The 21,542-nt window shown below is 38.1% G+C and overlaps 1 protein-coding gene across 3 annotated transcripts in view; it reads left to right on the forward strand.

The window, feature by feature from the left end:
• The window catches only part of KPNA1 (karyopherin subunit alpha 1), a 92,897-nt gene that overhangs the window by 42,486 nt on the left and 28,869 nt on the right, over nucleotides 1-21,542 (forward strand). For all 3 annotated transcript variants that reach the window (XM_032150019.2, XM_032150020.2, XM_058437428.1), the window contains exons 3-6: nucleotides 5,989-6,096; nucleotides 9,662-9,761; nucleotides 12,682-12,776; nucleotides 19,991-20,122. In XM_032150019.2, coding sequence (XP_032005910.1) covers nucleotides 5,989-6,096; nucleotides 9,662-9,761; nucleotides 12,682-12,776; nucleotides 19,991-20,122 — 435 coding nt within the window. The remainder of the gene's footprint in view (nucleotides 1-5,988; nucleotides 6,097-9,661; nucleotides 9,762-12,681; nucleotides 12,777-19,990; nucleotides 20,123-21,542) is intronic.

The following is a 21,542-nucleotide window of genomic DNA, read 5'->3' on the forward strand; positions in this document are numbered from 1 at the left end:
TGTTGAAGATTTTGCACCTGTGTTCATAAAAAATGTTGGTCTGTAGTTTTCTTATAATGTCTCTGTCAAGTTTTGGAATACTCTGATGTTGGCCTCTACCGAATGAGTTAGGAATTATTCCTTCTGCCTCTGTCTTGTGTAGGAGATGATACAGAATGGGTGTAATTTCTTCCCTAAATGTTTTATAAAATTCACCAGTGAACCCATCTGGTCCTGGTGTTTTCTGTTTTGGAAGGTTGATTGGTTCAGTTTCTTTAATACAGGCCTATTCAGATTGTTTCTTGTGTGAGTTTTGGTAGTTTGTGGCTTTCGGGGAAGTGGTTCATTTTATCTAGGTGATCAAATTTGTGGCAATAGAATTGTTCATAGTATTCTTTTTTTATTTTTATTTTTTTGAGACAGTCTCGCTGTTACCCAGGCTGAAGTGTAGTGGTGCAATCCTGGCTCACTGCAACCTCTGCCTCCCGGGTCCAGGTGATTCTGGTGCCTCAGCCTCCTGAGTTGCTGGGATTACAGGCGCCCACCACCACAACTGGCTGATTTTCATATTTTTAGTGGAAACGGGGTTTTGCCGTGTTGGCCATGCTGGTCTTGAACTCCTGACCTCAAGTGACCTGCCTGCCTCAGCCTCCCAAAGTGCTGGGATTACAGGTGTGAGCCATTATACTGTGCCTGGCCAGTATTGTTTTATTGTCCCTTTAATGTTCATGAGATTTGTAGTGATTTTCATTGATTTCTGATATTAGGAGTTTGTGTCCTCTGTCTTTTTGTTAGTCTGCTTGGCTAGAGGTTTATGATTTAATTGGTCCTTTCAAAGAACAAGCTTTTGGTTTTTTCATTGATTTTTCTCTGTTGATTTCCTGTTTTCAGTTACATTGATATCTGCTCTTATTTTTATTCTTCTGCTAACTTTGGATTTAATTCGCTGCTTCTTTTTCTGTTTTTTTAAGGTGATTGATTAGGTGATTTTAGATCTTTTGTCTTTTCTGGTAAATGCATTCAATGCTATGAATTTCCCTCTAAGCACTGCTTTCACGTCATCCCATAGATTTTGATAAGTTGTGTCTTTATTTTCATTTAGCTCAAAATATTTTAAAATTTCTCTTGAGATCCCTTTTTTGACCTATGTGTTATTAGAAGTGTGTTGTTAAATCTCCAAGTACTTGGAGTTTTTTTTCGATTATGTTTCTGTTATTGATTTGTAATTTAATTTTATTGTGGCCTGAGAGGAGACATTTTATAACTTGTTCTTTTGAATGTGTTGAGCTTTGTTTTATGGCCCAGAATGTGGTCTATCTTGATGAATATCCTGTGAGTGTAAAAATGTGTATTCTGTTATTTCTTCTGTGACATAATCTGGATGTTCATTATATCCAGTTGATTAATGTTGAGTTCAATTATGTCCTTACTGGTTTTCTCCCTGCTTGATCTGTCCGTTTCTGATAGAGAGGTGTTGAAGTGTCCAACTGTAATAGTGAATTCATTTATTTCTCCTTGCAATTCTGTCAGTTTTTGCCTACACAGACACTTTGTTGTTAGGCTTATACATACTAAGCATTGTTATGTCTTTTTATCCTTGATAAAAGTTTTCCTTGATAACTTAACTTGCCTTATCTGCTGTGTCTGAAATTATTACAGATAACTCCGCTTTCTTTTTTTGAGACAGAGTCTGGCTCTGTGGCCCAGGCTGGAGTGCAGGGGCGCGATCTCGGCTCACTGCAATCTCTGTCTCCCAAGACATGTACCACCACGCCTGGCTAATTTTTGTATTTTTAGTAGAGATGGGGTTTTGCTATGTTGGCCAGGCTTGTCTTGAACTCTTGGCCTCGTGTGATCTGCCTGCCTTGGCCTCCTAAAGTGCTGGGATTACAGGCATGAGCCACCATGCCTGGCCAACTCTGCTTTCTTTTAATTGGTGTTAATATGATATATATTTCTCCATCTATTTACTTTTAATCTTGTGTTTTTATTTAAAGTGGGTTTCTTGTAAACCACATCCAGTTGGTTCTTGTTTTTGTGATCCACTTTGACAATCTCTTTTAGTCTTTATTTTTTGCCAAAATGCTGATTTATTTAGAATATTGAACTGAATATTTCAGTCAATTAAAATCAGTGAAGGAAAACATTGTATAAGCAAAACAGTTTGCATTTTGGGACATACTGCGTACTTTCAAAATTGCAGGACTAAATGTAAAGGTGTAGAGTGATTATGTTAACAAATATAAAGGTATTTTATAGCTGACCTCTTCCATTTCCTGCCCTTACTCTCACCCCTGCATTGTGTGCAGGCCCAGCTTCTACGTCAGAACCTGCATTTCTTTACCTGAGGACTTCTGTGGCCACTGAATTCCAATTTTGCATCTGTGTGACAGGTTGCAGGTACTAGGAAATTAACATTCCCCAACAACCTTGAACCAGTGATGGAAGATGATGTATAAATAGTACTGCAGTTCCCTCACCCCTGAATAGGATGACTCCAAGATGTATCTGACAATCTCTTTTAATTGGTGCACTTAGACTGTTGACAATCAAAGGGATTGCAAAGATAGTTGGATTGATATTTACCATATTTGTTACTGATTTCTATTTGTTACCCTTGTTTTTTGTTTCTAGTTTTGTCTTTCACTCTTTTTCTGCCTTTGTGGTTTTAATTGAGCATTTTATATGATTTCCATTTTCTCTTCTTTCTTAGCATATCAATTGTACTTTTTTACTTTGCTTAGTGGTTGTCCTAGAATGTCCTAGATTATAAATGTATATTTACAACTACCTCAAATCTGCTTTAAAATAACACTATACCTCTTCACAGGTAGTGTATCTTACTATGAGATAATCCTGTTTCTTCCTTCCATTCCTTGTATCATTGCTGTTACTCATTTAACTTTTTTATTTTTATTTTTATTTTTTATTTTTTTGAGACGGAGTCTTGCTCTGTCTCCCAGGCTGGAGTGCAGTGGTGTGATGTTGGCTCACTGCAAACTCCACCCGCCGGGTTCACGCTATTTTCCTGCCTCAGCCTCCTGGGTAGCTGGGACTACAGGCGCCCGCCACCACGCCCGGCTAATTTTTTGTATTTTTAGTAGAGATGGGGTTTCGCTGTGTTAGCCAAGATAGTCTCGATCTCCTGACCTTGTGATCCGCCCGCCTCGGCCTCCCAAAGTGCTGGGATTACAGGCGTGAGCCACTGTGCCCGGCCTACTCATTTAACTTATACAGAAATGTATGTAATTTTATGTATATACACATTAGCATACATAATCAAATGCATTGTTGCTATTTTAAACAAAATTTTACCTGCTAAATCAATTTTTAAGATGTTTTCATTTTACATTCGCTTATTCATTCTTTGATGTTCTTCCTTTATGTAGATCCAAGTTTCTGACCTGTATCATTTTCCTTTTTGCTAAATAATTTCGTTTAACATTTCTTGCAAAGCAGGTCTACTGACAATAAATTTGCTTAGTATTCTGAAAAAAATCTTTGTCTCTTCACTTTTGAAGGATGATTTTGCAAGGTTCAGAGTTTCTAGGTTGGTGGTTTTCTCTCTCAACACTTCAAATATTTCACTTCACTTTCTTCTGGCATGTGTGGTTATCATTCTTATCTTTATTCATGTGTGAGTACAGTGTTTTTCCCCTTGTCTTTTAGGATTGTTTTTCCTTTATTTCTGATTTTCTGTTGTTTGAAAATGATATCCCTAGGTGTAGTGGGATTTTTTTGGCTTTTGTCCAGCTTGATGTTCTCTGGGTTTCCTGTGGTTTTGTTCCCAGACCAAACTGAGGGTTGGACTGCTATTTTTCGTGGCCCAATAACGAGATGCAGATGAACTGGGGAAGAAGAGAGTTTTTAATTTTTGTAACCGGTTACAGGGAGAAGGCCTAGAAATTATTGCCAGACCAACTCGAAATTACAAAGTTTTCCAGATATTATATACCTTTTAAGCTATATGTCTACGTGTAAGTGTGTATTCATCTAAAGACATAAGTGATTAAACTTCTTTTAATCTGTAACTAAGGTCTGAGCCTTGAAGACCTTCCTCTGGAGTCTCAGTAAATTTACTTAATCCAGGTGCTGGGGTGATTACCCTTATCTTGTCTCCTGCTCATGGAGGTTTGGGGAGTTCTTTCAGACATCCAGTACACTTGTTTGTGGAGGCCTGGGGAATTTCTTTGTTATGCTTTAAGGCCCAGGAAAGGCCTAGGCAAAACTCTTGGTGAGCTTTTGTTACATTCCAGCGTTTGTATAAGGGCACTGGCTTTTTTTAGCTTTTAATGTTTAACTTAACCACTCAGTACTGAAACAGTTGTTATGGAGCCCTGCATTAATGAGACATGGCCTGCCACAGTTTGGTGTCTGATTCTAATTTGGGGGAAATTCTCAGTCATTATTGTGTCAAATATTTCTTTTGTTCTTTCCTCTCCTCCTGATATTTGCATTCCGTGTTTATTATACCATTTGTAGTTGTTTCAGTTCATAGATACTCTGTTCTATTTTTGTCAGTCCTTCTGTTTTCTTTTCAGTTTTAAAGATTTTGAATGAGATTTCCTTAAGCTCAGAGATTATTTCCTTAGCTGTGTCTTGTTTACTAAAAAGTCGATCAAAGGCATTCTTCATTTCTGTTGTTGTTGATCTCTTGCATTTCTTTTTAGTTCTTTTTTAGAATTTCCATCTCTTTCCTTACATTGACTGTCTGTTCTTGTATGCTGTCCACTTTATCCATTTAAAGCCCTTAACATATTAATCATAGTTTTAAATTCTTGGTCCGATAATCTCAACATCACTGCCGTGGCTGAATCTGGTTCTGATACTTGCTCTGTCACTTCAAAATGTGTTTTTTATCTTTTAGTATGCCTTGTAATTTTTTCTTGATAGCTGGACATGTACTGGGTAAAAGAAACTACTGTTAAATAGGCCTTCGGTAGGTGGTTTTGGTATTAGAGTAATGCTGATCTCCTAGAATGAGTTGAGAAGTACTATCTCTGCTTCTATCTTCTGGAAGAATAGGATTATGTGCTGATTAGTATTAAGTTAAATCTCAGAGGGAACCTCCTGTAGATCTTGGGTGTTCTTTTTGTGTTGTACTCTGCGTTACGAATTTTAGGTCTCTTGGCCTTCTCAGCTCTGAACTGTGTTTTCTCAAATTCAAGGAGCATCTAAACTCTAGTTGAGTTTACCTTCCCTGCACTGCAGCCTGGAACTGTCTGCATAGTAATCTGAGGCAGTAATGGGGCTTATCTTGGGTTTTTCTTTCTGAGATATCACTGCTCTGTGGTTTTTGTTGTCCAATGGCTGAAACATTATTTTATGTATTTTGTCTGTTTTTAGTTGTTTAGGGTGAGAGAGGGTAAGTTACTGTTACTTCATCATGGCTTGATGAATAAATGTGCTGCCCAGGACTCATAAGGATGTAATGGTAATCACCCTAGTTGGCTGACTTTGGAGAGAACTAGTCTCCTTTGCCTATACAAATTAACAGAGCTGCTTTAAAAGTAGTGCTTAAGCAGTCATCATTTGTTGCCACTGGTTGCTGGATAGGTGGGGAAGGTCAGAAGCCACAGTCCACCATCTTTGGAGATTAGGAGGGAAGTATTAAGTCATTTGAACATAGTTTTTATTTTCATTTTCCCTGGCACGTTGTTAGGACTGTCCTGATGTGTACTTTATATAAAGGGATGAGGAAAATGGCCAAACATGACCCAGCTCCTTTTCCAACCTTTTTTTTTTTAAATATCTTGCGGTGTCAGACCTCTCTTAGTAAGTTTTACCTTATCAAGTGTTGTTTATAGCATGTTGTAATAGTTAATTATATTTGATTATAAGACTGTGGAGAAATCTGAAATGGTTACTCGTCAGTAAAAGCTGACAGCTTTAGAATTTTAAAAATGATTTTCAAAGACTCCACTTTGAATGGGGTGCCTAGTATTTGAATGTTGAACTCCCTTGTGTTAGAATTTACATTTACATTACTACCAATCTTTTATATTTCAGTTATTCAAGCGGAGAAATGTTGCTACAGCAGAAGAAGAAACAGAAGAAGAAGTTATGTCAGATGGAGGCTTTCATGAGGCCCAGATTAATAACATGGAGATGGCACCAGTAAGATAATGAACTCTTTTCAGTGTTTTTGTGATGAAGATATGAGATGTAGATTTCCTTTTGAGTTTTAAAAAAAGGGGCCGGGCGCAGTGGCTCACGCTTGTAATAATCCCAGCACTTTGGGAGGCTGAGGCGGGCGGATCACGAGGTCAGGAGATCGAGACCATGGTGAAACCCTGTCTCTATTAAAAAATACAAAAAATTAGCTGGGCGTGGTGGCGGGCGCCTGTAGTCCCAGCTACTCGGAGAGGCTGAGGCAGGAGAATGGCGTGAACCCGGGAGGCGGAGCTTGCAGTGAGCCCAGATTGCGCCACCGCACTCCAGCCCGGGGGACACAAAGGGAACCCCCCTTAAAAAAAAAAAAAAAAAAAAAAAAAAAGGTTAGATGGCCACAAAAAGTACTTGGCATTTCATTTTTAAAAAGAATATGCTTAATCTCATGGTTCATTAAATGTTTATTATATTTTGGATTAAAGTGCAGTTAAATTATAAAGATTAATTCTACTATAAAAACTTATAAAGCTAATTATAAGATAAAATTATTCTTTAAAAGTTGAATAATAATAGATACCTTATTTATTTATTTATTTATTTATTTTTTAGAGACAGTGTCTCGCTGTGTTGCCCAGGTTGGAGTGCAGTGGCGCAATCATAGGTCACGGCAACCTCGAACTCCTGGGCTTAAGTGATCCTCCTGCCTTAGCCTCCCAAATAGCTGGGACTACAGGCATGTGCCACCATGACTGGCAAATTTTTAAATTTTTTGTGGAGACGGGATCTCACTATGTTGCCCAGGTGAACTCCTGGCTTCAAGTGATCCTTTTGCCTTGGCCTCCCAAAGTGCTAGAATTACAGGCTTGAGCCATTACACCCAGCCATAAGAGATACTTTAAAGAAAATAATGATTTTTTATTCATTTACAAAATTGACCTGTTTGTGTGATTTAAAAACTTGATTCCACATCAGAACTGTTGGATTTTTCTGTTGTAAACCATTTTGTTACTTTTTTGAAGTTAACATGAAGAGATAAAAGTCATGCTTTATTTGTATGGATTAGACCTATCTAGATTTCTAGAGTATTGTAATTATGTAATTTTAAAATTAGGTTATATATGTGTACATATAAATGTATGTTTGTGTATACACACACACAGTTTTTTTAAAAAGAAAATTATCTCCTAAAAGGTACTGTTGTTTTTAGTAACAAAAAAAGTACAATTAAAACAAAGAAAAATCTTTCTTCCGCTTAGCCACCTAGTATTTTTCTCCATTGGCAACTAGTATTACTAAATTCTTATTTATTCTTTCTGAGAACTTTTGTATATTAAAATGTTCTCCTCTCCCCCACCTTTTTTTTTTTGGTAAATGGTGGCATACTTTTCATAGTATTTTGTAGTTTTTATTTTTATTTCATTTCATAGATCTCCAGTTTACATGAACCAGCTTTCTTTGAGAGTTGGGAGGGTAGTGTTATTTGCTTTGGAATTCATACAGACATAGCCAATGCCGTCATTTTGTGATGAAAGTTTCTAGGCCCTTCAGAAAGCCAGTCTTTCCAATTTTTTTAAAAAGAGATTGTTAAGTGAAGATAAAGTGTTTTATGGATTGTATTAGGGTTCTCCAGAGAAACAGAACCAATGAGAGAAAGAAATTTAGTTTAAGAAAGTGGCTCATGTCTTTGGGAGCTGGCAAGTGTGAAATCTGTAGGGCACACTGGCCCACTATAAATTCAGGTTAAGAGTTGTTGTCATTGAATCTCTTTTTCTTCAGAAAACTTAGTCTTTGCTCTTAAGGGTTTCAACTGATTGGATGAGGCCAACTTGGACTACAGGCGTGCGCCACCACCCCCAGCTAATTTTTTGTATTTTTAGTAGAGACGGGGTTTCACCATATTGGCCAGGTTGGTCTCGAACTCCTGACCTCGTGATCCACCCGCCTTGGCTTCCCAAAGTGTTGGGATTACAGGCATGAGCCACCGCACCCGGCCAGATTACAGCTTTCTTTTGTGCAACTAAAAATGTATGGATGGTTCTTGACTTAGGAGGTTCAAGTCAGGATTTTTCAACTTTACAGTGGTGTGAAAGCAATATGCAATCAGTAGGAACTGTATTTTGAATACCCATACAGTCACTCTGTTTCTCATTTTCAGTACAGTATTAAGTAAATTACATGAGATAGTCAACACTTTATTATAAAATAGGCTTTGTGTTAGATCATTTGTTAGCTGTAGGCTAATATACGTGTTCTGAGCATGTTTAAGGCAGGCTAGGCTAGGCAATGAAGTTTGGTAGGTTAGGTGTATTAAGTGTATTTTTTACTTACGATATTTTCAATTTATGATGGGTTTAGTGGGGCATAACCCCATTCATTGTAAGTTGAGGCACATCTGTACTAACTTCTTCTGCAGAAGAGGATGCAAAATCTTTGGGTGATATTCACTCTTGTCCTTGATAGCCTGTGACTTAAATATTGTAATGTAAAGTTAACAGTACTTAAATAGTGTGATGTAAAGTCAGTACAGCTTGCTATAAGAGGATAAGAGAGAGAAGAAAAGATATTTGCTTAATGTGTATATATATATGAATGTGTTTATGCAAACATATTCATAACAAATCATATAGAAACCTTTATTTAGCAATCAGTCTTGCAACGTTGAAAATAGTTACTTTTCTGATTCTTGAGTAGAATGCGTCATATATTCCCCTATGAGGATTCTTAGGTATTGCTTACCAGTCATCCAGCATTTACAGCTTAGTACAGCTTTCTTCACAATTCATCTTGTTGACTGCTACCCTTCATGAAATTAGAACTTTGTTTCTTTGTGACAAATGACCCTGAGAAGAAAATTAACTGCTAATACTGGGGATGAGTTAGGGTGGGAAATGGAAACATTCTAATAAAGCAAGAAGGTAGTAGGAAACTGGAAAGTTTTAATAAAACAAGAAAGAAATTTTAAATAAGTTTAAGAGTCAGCTGTTTAATTTGGCAGTGGCTAGATTTATACAGGACCACTCTATGTACTCATTCAATAAATATTGCAGAGCATTTACAGTACACCAGCCCTTAGTGATAGAGTAAGACAGACAGGGTCTTGGGCTTACAAGGAAGTTACAGTATACTGGAGGAACACAGAAAAATATCTGGGAGTGTAATAAGGGCTGGGCATACGATTGAAATACGGTGCTGTGGTAGAAATAGAGTGGCTACTTTAGGCTTGGAGGTCTTGAAAAGCCATCTTTTAAAACTTAACATTTAATTTTGATAACAAAGAATAGCCAGCTATGTGATGAGCAAGGAGGGGAAGAGCAATAAGCTCCTTGTCTTATTATTTACTAGTAAGATTACTTTCTACTGTGAGCTTTTTAATGATAGACAAAGAATTTGGCTTCATTATATTATTAATCATCTTACACATTTCTATATGTAAAGATTGTCCTACCTTTATGTAACTTCTGGGGAAGTATGATTGATTAACTTAATAACTTGGCCATGATATCTGTTATCTTTGTTTCCTTTGAATTAAGGTTGATAATTTATTATATGTTCTTTTTGTTTGTGATCCCAGGGTGGTGTCATCACTTCTGACATGATTGAAATGATATTTTCCAAAAGCCCAGAGCAACAGCTTTCAGCAACACAGAAATTCAGGAAACTGCTTTCAAAAGGTGAGCAATGAATATGTTCAGTATATTTTTTCCTCTCTCTACAAAATTACTTTCCCATAGTCTGTTTTTCATACCACAGATAATTTGTTTTGGAGTATATTTATCAATAAAAGAATAAAAATGTAGACATATATGTAATTGTGAACCATGCCTAAATTTTAAGTTTCCTATTTATTTGTGGTATCTTACCAGGATCAGAAAGCAGAATTATTTTCATTTTGGGGTTATTTTATAAAAGACCTTATAGTGAATAGTAGTCAGTATCTCATGTTAATTCAAATTGAGAGACTGACTTTTTTTATAGAGTAACTTTAAAAATATTCCTTGAAAGAGCTATGATTGTTGATTTTAATGTTAGCAATTTACCACTGAAAGTTAGGAATGGATTTACTGGTGGGCAGGGTGATTACCTTTTTTTTTTTTTTAAGACGGCTCTGTTGCCAGTCTGGAGTGCAGGCTGGGCGTGATCTCGGCTCACTGCAACCTCCGACTCCCTGGTTCAAGCAATTTTCCTGCCTCAGCCTCCCGAGTAGCTGGGATTACAGTTACACGCCACCACGCCCAGCTAATTTTTTTTTTTTTTGAGATGGAACCTCGCTCTGTTGCCCAGGCTGGAGTGCAGTGGTGCTATCTCGGCTCACTGCAAGCTCCACCTCCCGGGTTCACGCTGTTCTCTTGCCTCAGCCTCCGGAGTAGCTGGGACTACAGGCGCCTGCCACCGCGCCCAGCTATTTTTTTGTATTTTTAGTAGAGATGGTGTTTCACTGTGTTAGCCAGGATGGTCTCGATTTCCTGACCTTGTGATCCGCCCACCTCGGCCTCCCAAAGTGCTGGGATTACTGGTGTGAGCCACCGCGCCCGGCGTTTTTTGTATTTTTAGTAGAGATAGGGTTTCACCATGTTGGCCAGGATGATTTCGATCTCCTGACATCGTGATCCGTCTGCCTCTGCCTCCCAAAATGCTGGGATTACAGGCTTGAGCCACTGCGCCCAGCCAGTAATTACTTTTTTTGATATAATTAGTGTAGAATGGAATCTGATACTTGTTATCAACCTGGGCAAGTAAAAAGAATTCTGAACCCGATTATAATGTTGATAGTAAATACTTACACCCCTCATTATTAAGTTATGGTTTAGAGTCATTAGTGATTAAAAAAAAATTAATATATTCCTTGAGGTTAAGTGGAATAAAAAACTACCACTATGACAAAAAAAATTGTCTTTTGCAGACCGCTTATTAAAAATATTTGAAGGAAATGTATACTTCCTCACCCCTTTAAAAAAAGTCTTATCTCTTTCAACATGCTAAGCTTAATGGTTTTCCTCTGTAATGTGCTTTTTTTTTTTTTTTTTTTTTAAGGGCTTTCATCATTCTATTACCTTCCTGCATGTATTCTAGTTTGCCAGCATACCTCTTAAAAATGTGATAACTAGAATCCAATATTTCAGATGTGTTGTTATTAATGTAGGGTATGGTGAGAGGTTACCTTCTTTGCCCTGAGTGTCTATTTTGATAATGTAGTCCAAGGTAACTAGTTATTCTGATAGTCATGGCATAGTAATATTTTATTGAATTTTCAGCAAACTAAACTCCCTAGTGCTTTTGTTCACGAACTGTTGTTAGGTTTTGTTTGTGAAGTCATGTAGATTTTTTTTTTTTTTGAGATGGAGTCTCGCTCTGTCGCCCAGGCTGGAGTGCAGTGGCGCAATCTCGGCTCACTGCAAGCTCCACCTCCCGGGTTCACGCCATTCTCCTGCCTCAGCCTCTCTGAGTAACTGGGACTACAGGCGCCCGCCACCACGCCCGGCTAATTTTTTTTGTATTTTTAGTAGAGATGGGGTTTCACCGTGGTCTCGATCTCCTGACCTCGTGATCTGCCCGCCTCGGCCTCCCAAAGTGCTGGGTTTACGAGCGTGAGCCACCGCGCCTGGCCAGTCATGTAGATTTTTAAAAATTGCCGTTTGAAAAATTTAGATGCTGAACTTTGCTTTATTTCTGTTTTTTTTGTTGTTGTTGTTGTTGCCTATTCTGACTTATTGTTGTTCTTTTTCTGTGTTATTTCTCTAACTCAGCATATTAACTAGTTTATTGTAATCATCAAATTTGTTTTTTTGTGTTTACCTGAGTGGTTAATAGAAATGTTGAAACAGGTAAATGACATGTCATTAGAGTCCTCTCCAAATGAACATTGAACTATTAGTCACCTCTTTCAGTAAGGCCATTGACTTGGGTAAGAATCTCCCTAGTAGTATTGTGATCTAGTTGCCATTTTTCTGGCATTGCCACATGCATATTGTCAGTAACTTTGTCAGTCTCTGGCTGAAGTTATTAATCTCATTGTCTATGACATTTCCTTCCTATTTGCCTTACAAGTTTTTATTGAGTGACATCATTTATAGGATACTGTATTATCATGAATGAAAGTGAGATTAAGTTGGCAAGTCAATCTTAGTGAATTCTTGCTAGCTCCTACAGTTACAAAATTAAATTCTGCAGGCCTACTGAGAATCTTGTAGTGCAGTTCCTTAAGACGATTTACAACAGACAAGAGCAGTTAGACTTAAAACCCATGTACAGGAAACAGGCTAGAAGGAAGTATACCAGAACACTGAACAATGGTCTTTTGAGGGGTTTTTTGCCTCCTGCTTTCTAGGTTTTCTAAAAAGTAGAGGCAGTAATTTAATTTTTAAGAATTCTTCCCATCCTTTATTCTCATATTGAGACTTGTCTTCATTGTGAAACATTTCAGACTACCCTATCCTCAAAGTGATAAACCCAATTTGACATTTCATTTGTTTTGGGTAGATTTCCAACATGAGAGATGGTAAATGGAGGGAGGGATGTTAAGAAGTTTTGAGTTGTCAAGTTCTTGCATTGAAATCAAAGGATTTTTTTTTCTTTTATTTTATGGGGAAACAGAACCTAACCCTCCTATTGATGAAGTTATCAGCACACCAGGAGTAGTGGCCAGGTTTGTGGAGTTCCTCAAACGAAAAGAGAATTGTACACTGCAGGTGCGAATAATTTTTATTTATTGCCTCATAACTTAATTCCTTTTGAAAATTTTTATTTTGTACACAAATTTGTTACTAATTTTTATCTGTATGAAGAATTAAGTTTGTTTATAATGATATTCCTGACAACTACATTGCAAGCTGCTTTCATAGCTTTGTTAACATGTAGGCCTTCGTTATACTCTTATTATTCTTATCATTTTTAATCATTTAAAATGTTTTATGATTGTGGATAATACTTCTCTAATAGGGAAATGTTTACAGCAGAGGAGCCATTACAGCTAGGAACTTAACGTGTGGGCTACATAAAATTTGGTTTTGAGGAAGTTTTAGATGATACTTGGTGGCTTTCTCAGGATGATGTAACATGGGCTAGATCAGAGTCTTATTAATTCCCGAATCTGTTCCTAATTAATTCTTCCTCCACCCCACAAAAAGCCGATAAGGAGATAACCTTGTCAGGAATCTGTGTACTTATTGCTGTGTCAATTTAGGCTTTCAGTACTGTACTATATAAGGGATTCCAAGAGGAAATTTTGTAATCTCTGGACTCAGAATTTTCTTTTTTTTTTTTTCTTCTTTTTCTTGAGACAGAGTCTTGCTCTGTCGCCCATGCTGGAGTGCAGTGGCAAGATATCAGCTCACTGCAAATTCCATCTCCCAGATTCAAGCGATTCTCCTGCCTCAGCCTCCCATGAAGCTGGGATTACAGGCAGCCGCCACCACGTCCGGCTAATTTTTGTATTTTTAGTAGAGATGAGGTTTTGCCATGTTGGCCAGGCTGGTCTCGAACTCCTGACCTCAAGTGATCCACTTGCTTGGCCTCCCAAAGTGCTGGGATTACAGGCATGAGCCACCGCTCCCAGCTAAGGATTCAGTAATTTTCATAAGAAAAGAAACCAACAGTCAGCTGACTCTTATCCTGGAAGTTATCTAGAAATTCTAAACTACTATTTTTTTTCCACCTGGATAAAGTTGGGTTTTTAATAAACTGATGATTTTTTAGTAAACTTCCCTGGAGTAACCAACTGAGTTAGTGCCTTTATTAGTAACAAATACATGTGATCCCTAAATTCTCATCTGTAGGATCTAATCTCAAAGCCTTGGGCCCTGAGACTATGCAACTATAAAAATTGGTTAGGTACCAAGTTGAACACAAAATAGGATTATCTTTCTAAATAAATATTTGCCAAAAACTAGTTAATCATAAAGATATCTCCCATCCCTTGTGTGCTGTTCTTTAAGGCTGGAGCCATGTAGACACTGGGGCATTTTTGTTAAGTGATAGCTCCTGTCCCCAGGTTCTTTACTGTCCACACCATTATAGATTATTCATACAACTTGATGATTTGCCTTGATGTTTTCTCTCCTTTCCTCCTATCCCTTCTTTCTCTTTGTTTTACACTCTTTGTTGCGGTGATGAGTTCCTTCCAGAGGAAAAACAAGAAATCCAGAAAAGGTAGAGTACTTCAATGTCCCATCAGTTTTTCTTCTCCAGTTTGAAACTTACCAGTTCCCATGCTCATTTGAATTAAGGTTCTGTTTTGCTAGCTGCCTCCTGGATTGTAATTCTGGTCCCCATCTAAGGCCAGGATCATCAGACGCCTGAAAAATAATCACATTCACCCTGAGAGCAAGGGAAGAGAGAGACTTTTCTCGGGATAAAAGGAAATCCAGACAACCAACACTGCAGAGAACAGAGCCTGATCCCCTAAGCAACCTGCCGAGGAACCAGAGGGACCAAATGAGGAACCTTACTGCAGTTTATCATTTGAAATGCTTTGTAGGAAGAGGGAGGTAGGGAAAATTATTTTGTTCATGCTGAAAAAGGTGTTTCTTTCCTGTCTCTGGGAATGAGAGTAGATGAGAGATACTGAATTTACTCCTTGATCTGGCAGTTTTTATTAGGTGGTAGTTCTTTTATGCATTAAAGATAGATGGTATATAACCTTTCAGATCTAAAATGAAAAAAGTCGGAGAAATGGATCTTTCCCCATCTCTGCATTCCCTTGTACTCCTTATAAAGTACAAGTACATTCTCCAACAGTGCCCTCTTCTGGCAAAGACGTTCTACATCTTTTTTTTATTCATTACTCTGTAATCGTGGAACTTGTATTTTAACACATCTGAAGATGAAAGCCTTCAGAAATCTCTTAATTTGCTTCTACGTAAACTCCCAGATTCCAACTTTGTGCAAAGTAATAATTAGGCTGAAATATTGCAAAATGATTCCTCTGGAAGTGATAACCTCATGATTTTATGAGGATAGTCTTAGCTGTCCTAACTCTGAGAAATAACCGACTGTTTGTTATCTAAGGGCCATTTCTAGCTTTTTTATGTGCACATTTAAGGACACCATGGTGTTCTCTCTCCACTGTGACTAGTGGGGACCTTTGACCACCTCAGAAGCAAGGGAGCAAGTATATCGAGAGAGACCTTAAAGCCAGGAGACTTGATGATCTGCCGTGTTTTCAAATAATTAGACATGCTCTGGGAAGCTTGGAGGTTACTCCTTCCTCTGCCTTCTTGGAGAGCACACAGATGTAAGCTATCCCTTATACTCTTACCTGCTTACTAGAACTTGAATAGTGCACCTTTGGAATAGGGCTTTTGTCATTTCTCTTCCAGAAGGAGAGTCATGCTATGTGGTGCCAAGAGGAAATTTGATGGTTCAGCTCACTAATAAATCGTGTGGACAAACTTAATTTCTTCATTCCATAGATAAAGAACTGTGAATCCTAGTGAAGGGTCTTTTTATGTTCTTTCTGGCTTCCCAAGTCAGTAAGGTACCTCAAACCAGGGAGATAAAAGTGCCTGCTTTGAGCATTGCTACCCAGGTACTGAAGGTGAACATGGGTGGAATCTAGGATTTTGGAAGCAGACAGTGGCTTTTAGCTAAGTGCATTTTCAAGCTCAGTGACATCTAGGTCTCAGATAGACTTGAGCCCTTGTCATGAGACTGGTCTGGTTTATGGCATGGTCTGTGAGACTACTTTTTTGCTTCTTTGAGTCCAGGCCCAGTATCTTTGTACTGTCCTTTGCAATGCTGAGATGTGGCATTCCCAAACTTTCTTATAGAAGTTTATAAAAATAGCTAGAAATAAATATATTGCCTTCTATTTCTAAATATTAGACAGATAATCCTTGAAAAGTTGTAAATTTGAATTACATTGGCCTAGTTTCCCCTTTTCTGCCTTTCTTGTCCCCTCTAAAAGCTTAATGTGATAAACTGCAGTAAGCCTTCATCCTCCTGTGTCTTTTCCCATCTTCATTGATCTCTATGCCTTTCCTGGAAAGTTGCTCAGATGACTCAGGCACTGTTCTCTGCAGAGTTTGCTATCTGGGTTTATTTTTCTGATGTGAGCCTTTCTTTTCACTTGCTCTCCAGGTGAGCCTGGCATTTGCTAGGAACCAGAGTGGAACCGGCAAAGTGGCCAGCAACAGAGTCCTGATCCAAATGGAGAAAGGGAACCAGGCGTACCTCAACCTGGAGTGGGAAACTTGATAGGAGGTCAGAAGTACTTCAGCTTTGGATTCTCATTTTCCTTATTTAAGGAACTGAGCACCAGAAGGTAGAGACTAAGAAAGGGAAGAGAGAAAACATCAAACCTTCAGTGTGCAGATTTCAGTTGTAGCCTTATTTAGTGAGTTCAGGACAGTGAAAAATAATGAGTGGAATTATAATTTATAAGTAGTTACAGCTGTATGATAGCTTGTTTCCTTGTATGATGCCATTCTTGGATATTAAGAATATAGTAGTTTAAAACAAAAAAGAAGTGAAGATTTTATTTGGCCACCATTTGTTACTTCAGGCAATACCATTTCTTAGATTTTTTTTTTTCCAGGTTAATGATTTCCTTGTAACAGGGTTGCTTACTTTAATTAATTTTTTTGGCTGTTTCTATCATAACTTTATGCATATGTGTTTGCCATCAATTCTAGGCTTTCCCATTTCACAACTATTTCATGTTAAATTCTAATCTAGTACCCAAGTCTGAAACATTTAGAAAAAACAAAAAAATAGATGGCAAATCTCTGTGGAATACAGCTTTAAAGTACAGACTATGATGAAAGGGAAGTTATGTAGTTTAAAGTACATCTAATTTTTTAAAAACAAATACGTTTATCAGTTACTTCTTCTAACATTAACAGAGGCCTATATTCAGGGAAATTCTGTTTTTTACTCCCTCCTCTCATACATATGTGGATACCTGCATAAACATACATACATATCACACATGTATAGATGGGTGTAGAAAATTTCACAAATACAGCTTGATTAGCTTTCACAAAGTGAAAACAGCAAAGTAATCAGCACCCTGTGTGTGTGTTTTATTGCCTTATTAATGCATGAATATGGTTGTATTTTCAGTGGTCCTCTTGTTACAGTTACCCATCTACTTCTATCCCCAATAATAGCAAAACTGTTTTTGATTTTCATTCCTGAATTGCATTGAGAGGTTATCATCATTGTGTACTACTTAGTGATAAGCATAACTGGCATGTTATTCTTTTGCTAAGATGTAATAATTTCTTTTTTTTACCATCTGTATTGAGGCTGTTATTTACTTTTCATTTTCTTAGTCATTGTCACTTGAATTGTTTTGCTTCTCTATTTTATTAACTTGTGTAGCGTCTGGAATTCTCCCTCATTTCCCCTGAGATCTTTGGTGGTAAACTCAAAATAGCAGTTTGAACGCTGGCACCAATTAGAATTCTAAGTAATTTTTTTCTCACCAATAACTGTACTATATCCCTGTGTACACAGGTTATTATTATAATTTCTTTTGCATCCAAATCTCACTGTAATCTTTTTCTTGTATACAGATGGTATGTATTCTGATCTTATTTTTTTTCCAGATTACTTTTCCTTACAGTTTTCATTTATTTGACTTTATGTTTGCAGTATCTGATGACTGTTTATTGAACTTTGAGCCTGCCTTGTGGTGGGACAGTTTGCTTTTATACTTACATCATATGACTCTGGTTTACAAATTAATTTTCCTAGTAAGCAAAAGAAACTACATTTTAGGTGAACTTGTTTTTTCTTTTTTAGTATAAATAATCTGGCATACTGTTATTTAAAATTTCTTGAACTAGATACCCAAACTACAAGCAATTGAAATATTTCTGGGTCAGCATTATGTTTCAGGAAGCTATGACTGGGCTTCGTAATGTATTAGATTAGGAGGCTGTAACTTAGTCCTTGTCTTTGACTGTGTGACATTACTCGAATCATTAGTCAAATTGTTGGATTTTTTTTCAGATAGTTTCCTCATTTGTACACAAGAAAAGCCAGATACTTTACATCTCTGGGTTGTTGTAGGGAACATCTGCAAGTATGTGAATAGTACTGTGAAAGTATAAAGTGGCCGGGTGTGGTGGCTCATGCCTGTAATCCCAGCACTTTGGGAGGCCTAGATGGGAGGATGACTTGAGATCAGGAGTTCAAGACCAGCCTGAGGAACTTGATGAAACCTCGTCTCTACTAAAAATACAAAAATTAGCCGGGCATGGTGGCACATGCCTGTAATCCCAGCTACTTGGGAGGCTGAGGCAGGAGAATCACTTGAATCCGGGAGGCGGAGGTTGCAGTGAGCCAAGAACACGCCATTGCACTCCAGCCTGGGCAACAAGAGCGAGACTCTGTCTCAAAAAAGAAAATATAAAGTACGGTACAAATGTCAAGTTTTAATTCAGACGTACTGAAAGGGTCTGAGTGTTGCTTTCATTAGTAATTTAATCATAGAGATGAATATAGGAAGAATTTTTATTTCATGATATCTGGGGTTTAATCTGCAAGTCCCCAGAATTTTTGTTATAACAAAAAGGGACCAGATACGGGCTCTTTAACTGAAGTACTCCTACTCTGGGCCTCCCTGCTGCTACTAAACCACCTTACCTCACTCATGTATGTCACTTTTATAGTTTTCTTTGGAACATCCATTGGTTATGTGTCTTCTGCTATGAATTTTCTATCATTAACATAGCTTTGAACGTGATTTGATCAGATTGCCCATTTTCCTCTGTCTTCCTCTATTCCTAAAGATTAATGAATTTAGTTTTCTACCTGACAGCTACCTTTTAGTTAATCTGGAAGCTTAGAAGCATCACAGGTCATTTGATGATGACTTGTTATTTTCTCTGATTTAAAGGACATGCCGTGGAATTTTTCTTTTTTTCTGTGTATGTGCTTTATTAAATAGAAGACAGAATGGTGGAAGAAACAACTTGAAATGTAATTAAGAACTCTTAACTAAATAGAAAAGAGTTCATTATTGGAGTTCTCAATATTAGACTAAAGAGTCAAGTTAGTGTTAGAGATATATTTCAGTAGTATGCTCTATTTTTTGTTGGCCATAATTTCCTTTATTTCTTCTGTTTACCAATGCTGTAATGCTATATATCAACCTTTAGTCAGTTTACCTTCATTTTTCCCTCCCTATTAAGAATGCCCAAAAAGTCCTATCTCTGTATTTTGGTTTGGAGCCCTCTCATTTATTGGAAGCTCTTATGCTTTGAAGTTGTCATTTCTTTTCATTATGTGCTGTTAACTCCTTTCACTTACTTATCGTTTGATACCTTTTGCCTTTTTCACTGTGCCTGTATTTTATGTTTCACACTAATATTCTCTCCCCATTTTACTTTGCCCATTCTACAGAAGTTTTTAAATCTTTTTTATTAGATAACATACATGGTACAGGCTAAAAGGCACATAAGGCTTTCCAGTGAAAAATGTCTTTTTCATCTTTATTCCCTAGTTACCATCACCTTTCCATGCAGGCAGCAAGTATTTAGTTTCCTCTAACTCCTTCTGGAGATAATCTGTGCAATAAGTAAATTAATGCATATATTCCTTTTTTAATGCTTTTAGAAAATATGGTACAATGCCATATTAATGTACACTGTTTGCATTTTGTTTTCATTTATATCTTGGGAGATCATTCCATATCAGCATCTGTAACACTCTCTCATTCTTTTTATGGTGTCATGTTTACTCTTTCTTGAACTGAAATTTTAGACACCCTGAATATTCTTCTAAGTTGAGGTATTTCTTCTGGATATTCTTCTTTTAAAATTAATATAATACTCAACTGATAGGTTATGTGCAAATAATGATCTCAGAATCTTTTTTTCATGTACAGAAAATGTTACTGTTATAAGTAAACTTTTACATTCTAAAAAGATAATGAAAATTATTTTTATCTTTATAGTTTGAATCAGCTTGGGTACTGACAAATATTGCTTCAGGAAATTCTCTTCAGACCCGGATTGTGATTCAGGCAGGAGCTGTGCCCATCTTCATAGAGTTGCTCAGCTCAGAGTTTGAAGATGTCCAGGAACAGGTAAAAATGAAACAAAAAGAAACAGGTGAAAGAAATTTTTTGGCTGGGCACGTCGCTCACGCCTGTAATCCCAACATTTTGGGAGGCCAAGGTGGGTGGATCACGAGGAGTTCGAGACCAGCCTAGATAACATTGTGAAATCCCGTCTCTACTAAAAATACAAAAATTAGCCGGGCATGGTGGTACGTGTCTGTAATCCCAGCTACTTGGGAGGCTGAGGCAGGAGAATTGCTTGAACCCGAGAGGCGGAGGTTGCAGTGAGCCGAGATCGCGTCATTGCACTCCAGCCTGGGTGACAAGAGCAAGACTTTGTCTCAAAAAAAAAAAAAACGAAAAAAGAAAAACAAACAAAAAAAACAAAAATTCCCTTCATAATAAGGGGCTGAGTTTCACCATTTGGCTGTGGTAATCTATGGATTGTGACAAAGGCGTGTTCTAGAAATTTAGTCTTAACCAAATAGAAAATTTCTTAGTGACTGTAGGCAGAATTTCTCTTAGACACATAATCTTCCCCTTCCAAACCTGACATTCTTTAAGCCCTATATATGTACTTTTTTAGACCATGTAAGCAGTTACTGATAGAGGTTTTTTCTTGTAGAAATTTCAAGTGTTGAAAGTAGGCCAGGTGCTGTGGTTCATGCCTGTAATTCCAGCACTTGGGAGGCTGAGATGGGCAGATTGCTTGAGCCCAGGAGCTCAAGACCAGCCAGGGCAACATGGCGAAACCCCATCTCTACAGAAAATAAAGTAAGCGGGCCTGGTGGCACACTCCTGTTGTCCCAGCTGCTTGAGAGGCCGAGGTGGGAGGGTTCACTTGAGCTCCAGGAGGCGGAGGCTGCAGTGAGCCAATATCACACCACTGCACTCCAGCCTCGGTAACAGAGTGAGACCTATCTCAAAAAAAAAAAAAGAAAGGAAGTGGCTAGTCTTTGCCACTTTTGTGCAGAAAAGTACAGAAAACAAATTTCTTTTTGTTCACTGTTTTGTTAATGTAAGCAAGAAAATACTCTGTCTGTCTCTTTTTTTCTGTCTTTCTGTCTTTCTCTGTCTTTCTGTCTCTCTCTCCGTCTCTCCTTCCCTCCTTCCCTCCGTCTCTCCTTCCCTCCTTCCCTGTCTCTCCTTCCCTCCTTCCGTCTCTCCGTCCCTCCCTCCCTCCTTCCCTCCTTCCTTCCTTCCCTCGCTCCCTCCCTTCCTTCCCTCCTTCCCTCCGTTCCTTCCTTCCCTCCTTCCCTCCCTCCCTCCGTCCCTTCCTTCCCTCCCTCCCTTCCTTCCCTCCCTCCCTCCCTCCCTCCCTTCCCTCCCTCCCTTCCTTCCCTCCCTCCCTTCCTTCCCTCCCTCCCTCCCTTCCTTCCCTCCTTCCCTCCCTCCCTCCATCCCTTCCTTCCCTCCCTCCCTCCCTTCCTTCCCTCCTTCCCTCCCT

The sequence above is a fragment of the Hylobates moloch genome, unplaced genomic scaffold (assembly GCF_009828535.3).
Source record: "Hylobates moloch isolate HMO894 unplaced genomic scaffold, HMol_V3 SCAFFOLD_4, whole genome shotgun sequence".
NCBI classification, from domain to species: Eukaryota; Metazoa; Chordata; class Mammalia; order Primates; family Hylobatidae; genus Hylobates; species Hylobates moloch.